At 39.6% G+C, this 15,898-nt stretch overlaps 1 protein-coding gene across 1 annotated transcript; it reads right to left on the reverse strand.

Moving 5' to 3' along the window:
- Positions 1-718: 718 nt before the first annotated feature.
- Positions 719-14,363, reverse strand: TFAM (transcription factor A, mitochondrial). The gene is given in 8 exon segments (XM_022569466.3): positions 719-847; positions 849-974; positions 2,434-2,490; positions 7,889-7,984; positions 11,442-11,591; positions 11,996-12,066; positions 13,345-13,463; positions 14,036-14,363. Coding segments are annotated over 8 exon segments (741 nt in total). The 5' UTR covers positions 14,137-14,363; the 3' UTR covers positions 719-826.
- Positions 14,364-15,898: the final 1,535 nt, after the last annotated feature.

A 15,898-nucleotide genomic window follows, 5' to 3' on the forward strand; every position in this document is an offset into this window, starting at 1 on the left:
GTTCTCTACTTTCTGGATAAATATAATCATATAAGAGAAAAAATAATTCAGAATACAAATTCCTACTTTAAAAAAACAAAGAAAAAAAAAAACCCCAGAAAGCTGTAAAATGAATGTCTCACCTTAAAACATATAATTAGGAAACACTTAAATTTTTACTCTATGCAATATAAAACAATATGCATAGATATGGTATATAATTTTTTAGTTTTTAATTTAGGAAAAAAGATAATGAGGAAAAGGTTTATAAATTTCTCTATCCCTTTTATAAAAGTTGCAACTGACACCAGAAATCTCTTGCATGTACAACCATCAACTCTGACTACAATATGAATTATACCTAGGATTTGGAATTTGCCAACATGAGTTCTGGATGCTCTATTAAAAACGAACAATTATATCACAGAACATTATGGGTTCTACAAACGTTGAGACACTTTTGAAAAGGAAACTCCTGCCTCCATAATATAAGGAAACAAGAATATTCTTTCCATAGTCATAGAGTATAAAAAAACTTCACAGTCTGATTTACCTTTATCAAAGGTAAAATGATTCACGGTTACATTTCATGGATTATTTTGATGCTCAGTGGTTCCTAAACACAAAATACATTCCGCATGAACTCTTATCTGTTTGGGTTTTCCAAAGCAAGACACCAATACAAAATGTATTGAATTGGCTGGCAGAAGTCAACGGGCTAAAGAAAAGAAATTAAATATAAATGTTTACCAACTTTTATCCATTTTAATTTTACAACAGCTTTGGGTATTGAGACCTAATTGGTTTCTTGTGTCTATCCATTATGAACATAATTCAATCTTCTATTTTAATACTTCTCAGGGTCACTATTTTGCTGTGTATTTCACTGACCGTCGTACAAGATCATCTCGTCCAACTTCAACCATTTGTTCTTCCCAAGATTTCATTTCGTTATAATAACGAACTTTATCATCTTTAGCAAGTTGAATATATACCTGAGAAAAAGTATAATCGTTAAAATGATTTCTTTAGAGGAATCTTTGCAATTAATTTCTGGAATGCCTTCCTATATATACTCTAGAAATTACCTTACTATTCTACATGTATAAGGGGGGATTGGAAACGAATGTTTTCATGAGATAAAAATTAGATGAAAAAGGTAAGAGATAAAGATTTTAAATATTAATGAAGTTGTTACAATTTCAGGGCTTGGAGTATGGAAAAGGAACAGGGGCCAGGTGTGACCACCACTGGATACAGTGACACTAAGTTATGAGTGACACTGTTTTAAATACCAATTTTATTTGCAGTAAAAAACTACGAGGGGGCTTCCCTGGTGGCACAGTGGTTAAGAATCCACCTGCCAATGCAGGGGACAAGGGTTCGATCCCTGGTCCGGGAAGATCCCACATGCTGCGGAGCAACTAAGCCTGTGTGCCACAACTACTGAGCCTGCACTCTAAAGCCCACGAGCCACAACTACTGAGCCCATGGGCCACAACTACTGAAGCCCATGCCCTAGAGCCCCTGCTCTGCAACGAGAGGCCACCGCAATGAGACACCCGCGCACTGCAACAGAGAGTAGCCCCTACTCGCCGCAACTAGAGAAAGCCTGCACAGCAACGAAGACCCAACACAGCCAAAAATAAATAAATTTAAAAAAAAAAAAAACCTACCAGGGACTTCCCTGGTGGCGCAGTGGTTAAGAACCCGCCTGCCAATGCAGGGGACACAGGTTTGAGCCGTGGGCCAGGAAGATCCCACATGCCATGGAGCAACTAAGCCCATGCGCCACAACTACTGAGTCTGTGCTCTAGAGCCCATGAGCCGTAACTACTGAGCCTATGCACCACAACTACTGAAGCCCACGTGCCTAGAGCCCGTGCTCTGCAACGAGAAGCCACCGCAATGAGACACCTGCGCACTGCAACAGAGAGTAGCCCCTGCTCGCCACAACTAGTGAAAGCCCACGAGCAGCAACGAAGACCCAATGCAGCCTCAATTTATGTATGTATGTATGTGTGTATTTATTTATTTATTTCTATATAAATAAATAAAAGAATCTGCCTTCCAATGCAGGGGACATGGGTTCAATCCGTGGTCAGGGAACTAAGATCCCACATGCCTACGTGCCACAACTAGAGAGAAGCCAGCGCGCCACAAGTAGAGAGAAGCCTGTGCACTGCAATGAAGAGCCCATGCTGCAACAAAAGGTCCTGTGTGCCACAACGCAGCCAAAAATAACAAATAAATATTTTTAAAAATAAAATAAAATGAAGCCAATTAAAAAAAAATCTACCAAAAGAGAAAAGCCAAATTGGTTCCAAGAATATGAAAATAATTTAAAAATACTTTGTGTAATATAACATTGTTTTCACATGAATCAAGCCTTGCTCTAACATATTCTCATAGATATTCTAACTAGACACTTGAGACTAAAACCATACTACTTACTTGCTTTTGAGAACTAGAGAGATTTTTCCAGCTTTCATTTATAGTTTTCAGCTTTACCTGTAAAACAACATATTTTTAAGTACCAGATATAGGGATTTCAATGATTAAAGAAAAATGTTTTTTTATTATTCATTCCAATAACAAACACTCAGATATCAAGAATCACAAAGATTCATCAATTCTTAACATTTTTTCTAAGTAAAAATTATTAAACTGTTAAAATGTACAAATATTAATGGTATGAAGGTATTTAAAAAGGTATCTTTTTAAAATCTGAGATATAATTGACATATAACATTAGTTTCAGGTGTACAACATAACGATTAGGTTTTTGTGTATATTGCAGAATGATCAGAGTAAGTCTAGTTAACATCCATCACCTTACATGGTTACAAATTTTTGTGTGTGATGAGAACTTTTAGGATCTACTCTCTTAGCAACTTTTAAATATGCAGTACAGTATTTACTACAGTCACCATACTGTACCTTACATTGCCAGGACTTATTTATTTATAACTGGAAGTTTGTACCTTTTGATCTCCTTCACCCATTTTGACCCCCATCCCCACCTGCCAACTCTAGCAAACACCAATCTGTTATCTGTGTCTATGAGCTCTTTTTATAAGATTCCACATATAAATGAGATTATACGTTGTCTTTCTCTGATTTTTTTTCACTTAGCATAATACTCTCAAGGACCATTCATGTTTTCACAGATGGCAAGACTCCCTTATTTATGATGGCTGAATAATATTCTACTGCATATACACATTTTCTTTATCCATTCATCCATCAATGGACACTTAGATTGCTTCCATGTCTTGGCTACTGTAAATAACACTTCAGTGAACATGGGGGTGTATGTATCTTTTTGAGTTACTGTTTTAGCACAAGGGTTCCCGTTTTACCGCATCCTTATCAACACTTGTTATTTCCTGGGTTTTTTTGATAATAGCCATTCTAACAGCTATGAGCTGATATCTCATTGTAGTTCTGATTTACATTTCCCTGTTAGTGATGTTGAGCACCTTTTCAGGTACTGTTAGCCATCTCTATGTCTTTCTTTGGAAAAATATCTATTCAGATCCTTTGCCCTTTTTTTTTTTTTTTGGTACACGGGCCTCTCACTGCTGTGGCCTCTCCCGTTGAGGAGCACAGGCTCTGGACACGCAGGCTCAGCGGCCATGGCTCACGGGCCCAGCTGCTCCGCAGCATGTGGGATCCTCCCAGACCAGGGCACGAACCCGTGTCCCCTGCATCGGCAGGCGGACTCTCAACCACTGCGCTACCCGGGAAGCCCCTTTGCCCATTTTTAATCAGTTTTTTGTTGTTTTTTTTTTTTTGCTGAGTTGTATGAATTCTTTAAATCATTTGCAAATATCTTCTCCCATTTGGTAGGATGACTTTTCATTTTGTTGATGGTTGCTTTTCCTGTGCAGATATTTATCTTTTTGGATTCAGAAACATTAATATTCAAGTATAAACTACATTCTGTCATAGACTAACTTCAAAGACTAAGTGTTTTATTTCCTCTCTGTAGCTTAAAGTTTTCTTCTAAAATTTGTGCCAACATGTTTAGGTGTAGTCATAGGAAAAATACAACACCAGTTCTTATTCTACTTAGTTGAACTTAACTATGTGACTTGGAAAGTCATATTACCTCCCTTAGGCTTGGTTCTTCATCTATAAAATTAAAGGGATGCAGGGATCCCATAGCGGGAGGAGAGGCAGAGAGGAGAGTGAGTATGCTTCACACAGCTTGTGCTGCTGCTACCAGAGAGCAAAGACTGAAGGGAAAAATGGGTGGGTGGAGAATAAGAGGCAGAGAAGAGACAGAGGGATAGGAGAAGGAGAATGTGAGGGAAAGAGGGATATGGTTTGAAAAGTACCTGTTTAAAGCTAGGAGAATATCATTAGTGATTTTAAGGAGAAGTAGAGTTAAAACAATGAACTTTACTATTCTGACCAGAACTTTGACTGAATTTTATTTTCCTATTAAGAAAAAATGAGGTACCAGATAGTATCCGAGCCTATGTTTTGAATATTTTAAACTTACCTTTATAAACACATTTAGTATATTCAGGGACGGTTACTAAATAACTGTTCTCTTAGCTTTGGAAAGAATTGCTTTAATGTTCTCAATTCTTTCATAACATATCTTTTTCCTTATATTTAATCCATAGGGACTTCCCTGGTGACACAGTGGTTAAGAATCCGCCTGCCAATGCAGGAGACACGGGTTTGATCCCTGCTCCGGGAAGATCCCAAATGCCGCAGAGCAACTAAGCCCATGCTCCACTACTGAAGCCCGTGCGCCTAGAGCCTGTGCTCACAAGAGAAGTCACTGCAATGAGAAACCAGCACACTGCAACAAAGAGTAACCCCCACTCGCCACATCTAGAGAAAGCCCGTGTGCAGCAACGAAGACCCAACATAGCCAAAAATAAATAATAAATAAATTCAAAAAATATATTTAATCCATAAAGTTTCACACTCAATGCATTAAACAATAATTTATGAAGTTGCATGAATAATCTTTCACCTAAAAAAATAAATCATGAAAAAAATTAAAGGGATGGAAAGACATTTACTTTTGTTGCTTCCTAAAACCCCATTAAATGAGCCCTTCCACCATGTGAGGACACAGTGAGAGGTGCCAGCTATGAACCAGAAAAGGGCCCTCACCGTGATGGTGCCTTGATCTTGGATTTCCTAACCTCCAGAACTGTAAGCAATAAATTTCTGTGGTTTATTTAGTTTTTAAAATTAAACTAAAATTTCTTAAGGCATAAAAGCCACATGGACAAAGACAACAGGAGAGGGCAGTACCAACACAGCATTTTGGAAGATGAAAAGCAGGTGGAGAAATGATACCTAAACCCAAAAAAGTAAAAGGCAAATTGATTTACAATGCAGAATTCTCAAGTAGCTCAGGAATTTGGCAGCACCAGACAGGTATAAAATAGAGGTGAAGGTCAGGCTAAAACATGAGATCGACTGAAAGTCTGTTTAAAAAAGAGGTTAAATCCCCACCATGGGCAGATTCTATGATATTCATCCTCTTAAAAGGGTAAAATAGTTACTCTGTGGATGCCCAGTACAGTTGGGGCAATGGTAACATGCTGAAAACAGGGAGATTAAGTGAAAATGTATATCCCAGAAAGAAATGCAAAAAAGGCCAAGAGAAAACAATACAGAAAAGCTAAGAAAACTAGAGGACCAGTTCAGAAGATGCATAAACAAATAATAAGAGTTCCAGAGAGTCAGAACAAAGAAAAAAGAGAAGGGGAGAAAAAAGAAAACAGATCACAGTCAAAAGACCAACAGTCAAAACGGCTTTATACTTCTCGAAAGCAATTTAAAAAGCTACCAGAGAAAGGAGCAATATTTTTAAATTTTTCAAAGAACATGATTTCCTAGAATTCTATGTCAAGTCAAACTATCAAACAAATGTAGACATTTTTAGACATGCAAGAACTCAAAAAATTAATCTCCCATGTACTCTTACTGGGGGAGATGCTGTAATAGAATCAGTAAACCAAGAAAGACAACAGAAGAAGCAAAAGCACCACAAGGATGATGATGAAGATCCAGGATGTCAGCTATGCACTAAGCATAGAAGGCAACAACCAAACTGGAACAAATCAGAGGTTCTGGATTGAAACTGACAGAATATTTAATGCATCTAAATGTACTCAAAGCTAGTGAATATTGAAGAATTTGGGTGGAATTATGGATAGTACATAAAAAACTAAGCAAATACAAAAACAGGACACGGGGCTTCCTTGGTGGCACAGTGGTTGAGAGTCCGCCTGCCAATGCAGGGGACACGGATTCGTGCCCCGGTCTGGGAAGATCCCACATGCCACGGAGCGGCTGGGCCCGTGAGCCATGGCTGCTGAGCCTGCACGTCCGGAGCCTGTGCTCCGCAACGGGAGAGCCCACAACAGTGAGAGGCCCGCGTACCACCAAAAAAAGACAATCAATTTCAGGGAAAGTTTTGCAAGAAAGGAAAAATAATCATAGCAAATGGAACACCTCAGCTATGAATATGGTTTACATTATCATAATAATGTTAAGTACTCTATATTGATCTAAACAAAATTATGGTAACTATATTGGGGGTAGGATGATGGAAATGTGAACAGCGGAATAAGAAAGAGTTAAATGTTCATCAAATAGTGAGAGGTAATGCCTAAAATATATGTAATGCTTAGAATTTTTTTAAAAAATCAGGAAGTAACAATACAGAACATTATTTAGAGATATGGAGGTAAATACCACAAGAATCGACTAAAACAGAATGTATTAGTCGTAAGGAGTAAGGAATAGACATAGTAGAGTAAGGAATACGACAGCACGGTAAAACTAGTATCTTTCATAACAAGTCTTATTTTGATTCTTTAAACTATATGGATGTATTTTTTACATGAATAAAAATGATATAATTGAGTTAATTTTAATTTCCAGGGATAAGGCCCAGCCATGAAGCTTCTGAAGTGATTCCAAGATGCAGTCAGAGTTGAGAACCACTGATTCAGGATTCTCAAGCATATAACCTTCTTATACTAATAAGAAGACTATCAATAAATCCAAGGTAAGTTAGTGACTGAGCAAATTTCAACTAAAAAAATAAATAGACTTGCTTTTTTAGTAATGCATGGCCATGGAAACTAAATTTAAAATTCCAAGGGGAGTAAATCAGTAAAAGTATATAGCCAGGAAAAAGTACATCACATATATACATTATTTAATCATATGTTCAACAGGATTTGTAAAATGATCTAAGTAACCCAAAGAGGCAGAGTGGCAAAAAACCTTCATCTCAGATTGACAAGAATTAGGAATCTGAACCGACTTCTCTTACCATGGCTTATTATAAAAGGAAAAATACAATTGTCAATTTGGAGCCTCTAAGAAGGAAATAAATGCAACACTAAGCCACAGCAGGAACGACAAGCTTTTTTTTTTCCTGCACATTCATATGACATTCACATGTGTAATACATTCCTGTGGGCAAAACTAAAATTTTATTAAAGGATGTAACATGAAGCCATAGGTTACACTCAAATCCCAGTACAAAATATTACACCTCAACCCTACTTTCCCAGTGACTGTAACACAGTTAAGAACTGCTGGATAAGAAGTCTCCAGAACTTTAACAACCCTATAAAGCTGAAAATTTTATGTTTTTTGAATTTTAAAAGTTGACTCTCTCTATATATATATATATACAGGCAACTACATATTCAAATTACTTGTATGTGGTAATAAAAAGGATTCTTCTTTAAAAGAGATACAAGAAAGAGGGCCTTATTTGTATATAGTATTTGTTTATAGTAATTTACCACTTTTCTTCACCATTTGACATGTGGCACCCCTAAAATTTCCTGTCTAGGTATTTTAAAAATTAGAATAAACAAAAATTTTTAAAATAAACACAGTTCTGTTTTACCTGTGATGTACCATCCTTAGTTTCCTGAAAACGTTCAGCTATAAAAATATTATAAGCTGAGCGAGGTCTTTTCGGTTTTCCAAGCATCGTTAACTCCTAAGTAATAAAAATGGAAGAGTGAGATAGTTTTAACCTCTGTGAGACTTAATTTCACCTACAGAAAAACTTTATTCACTACTATGCATTACAGAATGTTCTATAAAGTGAACATTATGATTCTTATATAAAGTATGTGATTGTTCCCTCTTGGGGTCAGAATTTTTATAGTAATGTTTTGAAAATTCTAATAGATTTTGTGAGTTATGTTTCATACAAAAACATTTCCTTTACGTATTATTTTCATGGTCTCCATGAACTGAATAACTGAGCACATATGTACAAAATCTTTTTGTACACCACCATCTCCTTGGCCAAAGCACTACATGTCTCCACCACAACTCAAGAACATTAGAGTATCTGTTTAATAATCTCTCATTTCATTTCCTTCCCTGCATGTCTCTCAACCTTTAACCCTCAACAGATATGTTAATTTCAATTCTTTTTACTAGGTATCAAAAGGGGTCAGGGGGATGCATTATCTAATGAAAGATATTGCATCATCTTAACTTATTTAGTTGCTGAATTTGATAGTAATTTGTACAATGATGGAGCTTTTAATGGCAATTTGGTTACAGTCAATAACAAACCCAACTTTCATTCATAAGTAAAAGTAGGGCTTCTCTGATTTACATGTAGAGATCACTTTCTTGGCCCTGAACCTCTCAGTCAGAAAACTAGGCATTTTACAACTTAACTATGCATTTCCCCTTTTGTTTCTAGAGCTACTGCTAGGGATTTCTCTCCTAGGTGCTTCACCTGCAACTTCCTGATTCCCACACGTCTCACCTACTCTCTAACTAGTTGGAACTGGGAATCTAATGGAAAGAAAAATTCCAACAGAGAGAAAGAAAACACTCAGACTTCAGGTTTCCAATTCCACACGTAAGGAGTTTGGAAGTCACCACTCCATCCTAGCAAGTATAAAGCTGAACAGACTGGAAAATCAACAACTCCTCTTGGATGCACAGAAGAGAGGACACATGGCAAACTGCTGCCCCCAAGATTGAAGAGACAGACAGAGGGGTGAACACAGGGAGTCGAGGCTTACCGAAGCAGAGACTCAGGAATGGAAACCAGTGCCGGGGAGGAAACTGAACTGCAGTTAACAAACTGCTGGAGGCTCCATGCGGACAACTCTGAGAGTTACCCAGTCATAGGAAGGACCTCACATTGTGAGGTTTATCCCCAGGAACTTGACCAGATTCCAACAGTAAATATCAAGAAAAATCCCCTCTTGCTTTCAGCAGGATGAGAGGAAAAGGAAACATTTTGAAATGCCTGAGCATTTTATTATTCTTAAAAAGGCCTGCCCTCAGGGGAAACTAGTTAATCAGAACCTAACCTGCTGGTATACTATCAGAGCCTAACTGACTTCAATGAAAGGAAATACCTGACTACAGCTTATTCTAGCCATCCTGCACCACCTACAAAGGGGAGAAAAAACTGAGAAACACTTGTGAACTTCACAGTGCCAAGGCATAGGCTCATTAAAAGACCAAGACCTAATCACAGGACTGTAGAATGCTTCCCTTGTCCCCATGCCTCACCACAGTACTAAGGCCTATATACAGCATTTCTTTTTACCCAGCACATCATGTCCAGCTATCAAGAAAAAATTTCAAGGCATACTAAAAGGCAAAAAACCTAATTTGAGGAGACAAAGCAATCCTCAGAACTAGACATGGCAGGGATGCCGTAATTATCAGACCAGAATTTTAAAACAACTGTGATTAATATGCTAAGGATTCTATTCAGCTTGCAAGAACAGATGGGCATTGTAAGCAGAGATGGAAATCATAAGAACCAAAAAGAAGTGCTAGAGGGACTTCCCTGGTGGCGCAGTGGTTAAGAATCCACCTGCCAATGCAGGAGACACGGGTTCGATCCCTGGTCCGGGAAGATCCCAAATGCTGCGGAGCAACTAAGCCCGTGAGCCACAACTACTGAGCCTGCGCTCTAGAGCCGCGTGCCACAACTACTGAAGCCCACGCACCTAGAGCCTGTGCTCTGCAACAAGAGAAGCCACCACAGCGAGAAGCCCACGCACCACAACGAAGAGTAGCCCCCCACTCGCCACAACTAGAGAAAGCCTGTGCACAGCAACGAAGACCCAACCCAACCAAAACTAAATAAATAAATAAATAAAATAAGTGCACAATCATTTAAAAAAAAAAAAAAGAAGTGCCAGAGATAAAAAACACTAACAGAGGGAATTCCCTGGCAGTCCAGTGGTTAGGACTCTGAGCTTCCAATTCAGGGGGCACGGGTTTGATCCCTGGTCAGGGGGCAAGCTGCATGGCGCAGCCAAAAAAAAAAAAAAAGGATCCTTGAAAACCCAAAAGCAAAGAGAACAAAGACTGAAAAGAAAACATAACAGAATATCCAACAACCATGGGACAACTACAATAGGTATAACACACATGTAATGGGAATATGAGGAGAACAGAGAAAGGAACAGAAGAAATATTTGACTAGGAAACCCCTTATATCTGCCCAATCCTCATTTCTGGTCCTCCCCACTCTAAATACTGGTTTGGGTGCATTAAGGAGAAAGGGAGAACAAAAAAGGGAGAGTAAACCCTAGTTCTCAATCCTCCAAATACCATCCCTATGCGGAGGCTGTTATTTCTCACTCTTAGTATCTTTTCTGGCTTCCTTTTACTAATTGGATCAGCAGTCTCAGATTACTATCATTGACATGAAATTGGGTGAGTCCTCAACCCGAGTGCTAGGAGGGCTTAAGACATTAGGGTTAGGGAGAAAGATCCTAGCACCTCACATTAAAGGCTAGAATCTACTTTTCCAGAGAAATAGTTTTAACTCTGATGACCCTTTTCTATTGTATATGTACTGGACCAGCAAGTTCTCCACCTCACACCTAATACTACAGAAAGATGTAGTCTAACTATCAAACAGTGGAATTTATAATGGGTTAATACCTTAAGCTGGAAACCACTAATTTTGAAACATGTGGGGGTTTTTTTAATGAGGAAAAACAGGATTTCATCCTAAAGGTACTTCTTATTTGATTAGATACAATAGGCACTTTTTAAAAATTGTTGAGTTAATTCAGTCTATTCAGCAATATTCAGAATAAAATTCACCATTACCTATAGAACAATTCAAATCAGTAGGTTATTCTAGACAAGACCCAGAAGCAAGATTCTTGCTATTCCTGATTTGGCTGTTTCACAACTCTGTTCCTACAGCTTTCATGCCAGTCCTAACTATATATCTTAAATTCAGATGCATCCAGAAGTAGCAAAAAGGGTTTCCAAAACAGACTCAAAGGCAAGTGGTTCTAGTGGCAGAAGGGAACTATCCTATTTTTTCCTAACTAGAGTACACTTGATGACATTCTACCATATCATCAAAATAAGACAAAAACACCTATACTCATAGATATATATATTTGTTATTTGCCAAAGGAAAAGAATATTTCAATGATACTCACTCTCTTTTTTATTAACGCTTTCTTTTTTAAACGTTTCTGCATGATTTCTTTTTCCAAAGATACCAGCTGACTTGGAGTTAGTTGTTCTTTAATTCTGTTTATCTCTTCTTTGTATGCCTGCCAGTCTGTTCTGTAAGCATCTTCGTACATCTATAAATAGAAAGCTCATATAAGAAGTCAATAGTTGACTAATTAAACATAGCACACCTGTCAGAGAAAGACAACTGCATGACTTCAGGTAAAGACAGACTTAACCACCAAGTGAAAAATGTGCTCTTGGATCACATTTATAAGTCACGTATTTTTCACATACATGATTACTGAGGTGAGAGTCCAGTAATTAGCCTTCAACTTCAAATTGCTGCCAACCCTTCATTGCCACTCCCATACATCCATATTCTCATCATTTATGTGGATCAGAACGTATAAAGTTCCTTTGTAGATAATGGATGTTAAAAAAAAAAACTCTGGGTCATCTGGTTCCTTAAAGGACATGACAGTTGTTCTTCACTACAGAATAACTGGTCAGCAATGTTGAAAACTTATATGCTTACCTTTTTCTCTGCCTCAGGAAGTTCCCTCCATAGCTCAGCGATTTTTTTAATTAGTTCTGAATTTTTCGCATCTATGAAATGAAATAAAGTAAAACTTGATGTCACAATTCTATGTCTCAGGATCAATTTCTAAAGACTTCCAGGAAAGCATAATCCATTAGCTCTAAAATTAAGTATTTTTACAGATACCTCTATACCACACAACTTAATACAATGATTTAGCTTTTTTCTAACCAACTAATTTAAATACGATAAATAATTTAATATTTTCTAACATTGTTAAAGTCTGTTATCTAATAATTAGGGATTATCACTTACCACCAAAATGGTCTTCAGAAATTGATTACTAGTTTAAGTCATTGCATAATCAGTGTCTACAAGCTTTTTACTTCACATTTCAATCAAAACATTTTTCATTTTTTCCAAGTCTTTCAGGAATTATCAAGTTCATTAAACCTGACTAAACAACAAAATATAGTCTTGATTCATGTAACACCACCTTGTATATCAATTACAGAAATACCATTTGCAAACAAACTAAATTATACTAAAACCAATTCATTATTCCCCATTGCCTTCCTCATCTTAACTGGAATGACAGGGTAAAAATGATTTAACAAACCACTTGTTAGTTTCAACTCCTACATTTTAAAAGATGTGAGTACTGAAGCATGTCTCTTAAACCAGTTCTTTACAAGGTAAGACTATTAACAGCTCATTTGATTTTCACAAGTGCCCTGTGATGTACTGCATGTGAAAAGGCTTTAGAAATCATAAGCAAAGGTCAGCAATTACTAATTTAGTCATTATCTTTACACTGTAGCCTAAATAAAGACCCACACCCTTTCTAGGGAGTCAACAAACCTCCTAACTGGAAATCTTTCAGGAACTCAAGAACTGACTTTCAGTGAAAAAGCTCCTGAAATTAACAATAATTTGTGTAGAGCTTTAAAGTTTACATAACATGTCCACATAAGTTATTTCATTGCAACTTTATAAATAATTCCCAGTGGCAGAAGCAGGAGCTAAGCAAAAGGTAAAATGATTCATCAATGGTCCTCTGGGCCAATGGCAAAAAGGCCCAAAATTCAGCTTTTTCATCCTCTTCCCTGGGTGCTTTCCACTCTGCATGCTATTTTAAAAATAACTTTCACTAGTTCTCAATTACATTTAAAGCATTTTTATTTGGTAAAAAATATGTTATACCTCCTATTTTACAGAACATCAAACAGAATGGTTATGTTTCTGCATTCACTGGATGCTTTGGTAGAGAAATTCAAGTTTCCAATTTAACTGCTTAGTGGCCTTTTTATTACATCAAAGAAGAGTATATAGCCCAAACTCCTCACCTGGGTTCTGAGCTTTAAATATGGGTAGCTGTTCTTTAGAAAATCGAACGTATGAAGTCATAGGTTTCTTTGGATAACCAATGAAGTTAGATGAAAACCATCTTGGTACATTCGCAAAACTACATACAAATAAAAAGAAAATAACCATTGTTAAGCATTTAAGTGCCCATATTCGTAAGGATCTGAACACAGATGCCAAACAAGATGTCATCAAGATGCTATATATCTGACACCTTCGACAAGAAATATAATGACATTTAAAATCCTGTCCTATCCAGAGGCAAAAGCTTGCAAAACTTAAATCTCAAAGCCCTTACCTCCTAGGAAGGTAAGACAGTGGAGGAAAGCGTGTACACTCCAGCTCCTGGGCCCCGCCTCCTTAATGCCTAGATGAAGGCAGCAGACTCTTGGAGCGACTTCATAGGAGACGCCGAACCGGGTGCTCCAAGGTTAGACAATAAAAAGGGGCGGGGAGGAGGGGAAAGGTAGCCGGAAGCAAGGCACGGGGTACTGATGCAGTAAGGCCTGGTCTCAAAGCCACCATCCCCGTGGCAAGGTCGAGGTCTGAATCACAGGGCCAACTCGGCCCTGACTTTTTAGGAGGGGCAGAAGGCGGAGAAAAGCGTCTACATTCCAACCCCAGGGGGTCCTGAGCCCTGCCGCCTCCGGAGGCGCAGGCGAGCAGTCCTACCTGAGAGGAGAGCGCAGTCGACTGCCACATCCCGCGCAGAGGTCCGCTCCTGACTTTCCCAGAGCACTCAGCACGCCCCACACGCCCCGGAGAAGCGCCATTGCATCCGCAGACGAAGCACTGACCAGGCCCCAGTCTCGAACAGCGCCCGGGCACAATAAAACAACTCCAACAAGGACGACTTGAAACCGCGAGCGAACCCCTAAACTTGCTATCACGCCCGCCACTCGCAAGGCACTATGGGACGTCGGTTAACATCCGGTTTCGATGGGGGCGGGGCAAGGAAGAAGGCGCGGGCGCCGTAGTGTGTTCCTTGGTGGGCGGGACTACGAAGAAGTAGGAGGAACTCGGGGGCGGAGAAGGGAAACCGGCGCACGGCTCAGCAGTTCCACTAGGGGACACTGCTGAGTCGCCTCTGCCCCCATCCGCAGCCCGCCCTCCACAGCCAGTTCAGCCGCTGGCCCAGGAGGCTGATGGAGGCACGGTGGTGGCCTCACCCGGACACTTGTACTGGCTGGCCTGTGACGACGGGAAGGACTAGTACGTAACAGACAATTTTACCACAGTGTAGCTGTGCCGCCCACGCTTCTTTGAGGTCAGGTTGCTGGGTGCTACGCGCCCAGCAGAGTCCCTCATTTCAAGCAGGAGCTGGAGCTCAGAGTCCAAAATTACTGCCGAGGAGGGGGGTGGGGCATGGTTGCAAACCTTAAAATGCAGATTCCCAGGCCTTGCAGCAGAGCCAGATTCATTATGTCTGTGTGGGTCCCAGGTTCCTCAAGGTTTAACAAGTTCTAATGCCAGTGGTAATGGGACCACATTAAAGCAATACCGATCCGGACCATCACCCCATCCAGTGTCACTACCGCTGTCGCCGTCTTCAAGCTTGACATCCAACCCCTGCTTAATTTGTGTGGAGGAGACTTTGGCTAGTTAGTTGTCCGGAGACTAGAGTTCTAGCCTCAGCATTAACGTCTTGATCCGGGAATGTCGCATCCCCTCTCTAGGATTTAATTCCCCCACTGCAGCTGAGGACGCTGGACTACGTCAGCGTTTTCCCACCCAAAGCCCTAAGAACGTGTGACAAGTATGCCTTGCGATTTTTTTCTTTTTTTTATACATTTATTTATTTTATTTATTTACTTTTGGCTGTGTTGGGTCTTCTTTGCTGCATGTGGGCTTTCTCTAGTGGTGAGCGGGGGTTACTCTTCGTTGCGGTGCGCGTGCTTCTCATTGCGGTGGCTTCTCGTTGCGAAGCACAGGCCCTAGAGCGCGTGGGCTTCAGTAGTTGTGGCACGCGGGCTCAGTGGTTGTGGCTCATGGCCTCTGGAGAGCAGGCTCAGTAGTTGTGACTCACGGGCTTAGTTGCTCCACGGCATGTGGGGTCTTCCTGGACCAGGGCTCGAACCTGTGTCCCCTGAATTGGCAGGCAGATTCTTAACCACTGTGCCACCAGGGAAGTCCTGCCTTGAGATATTGATAGATGTGCTGTACAACCATTTTCCATGTGGACAATGGCATGAAGAAGATTGGGAAGACCTAAACTAAAGCTATGGAAGGGTCCTTCTAGCTCTCACGTTCCATTTATTTCAAAGATAGCCACCTCCTGAAACAGCCTTTCCTCTGTTGGATAGCTTTGTTAGAAAATTCTTACCAGTGTAATATTGAGCTGAGAGTCTGTAGCTTTGAAACATTGATCCTTCGGTGCCATAGAAAATTAAGCCCACTTCTTCTTTTAAGTGGTAAGCAACTATCACCACTTCCTTTTCACAGATTCTCAGGATTGAAAGGGACCTTCCAGGTCATCTGTTCAAACCTCTCACCCTGTCATGGAAGAAACAGGGCTGGGTTTTATTGTTTGTTTTT

The sequence above is a fragment of the Delphinapterus leucas genome, chromosome 16 (assembly GCF_059928025.1).
Source record: "Delphinapterus leucas isolate spDelLeu-1000000601 "Yukka" chromosome 16, BTC_Dleu_Yukka2, whole genome shotgun sequence".
Taxonomy (NCBI): domain Eukaryota; kingdom Metazoa; phylum Chordata; class Mammalia; order Artiodactyla; family Monodontidae; genus Delphinapterus; species Delphinapterus leucas.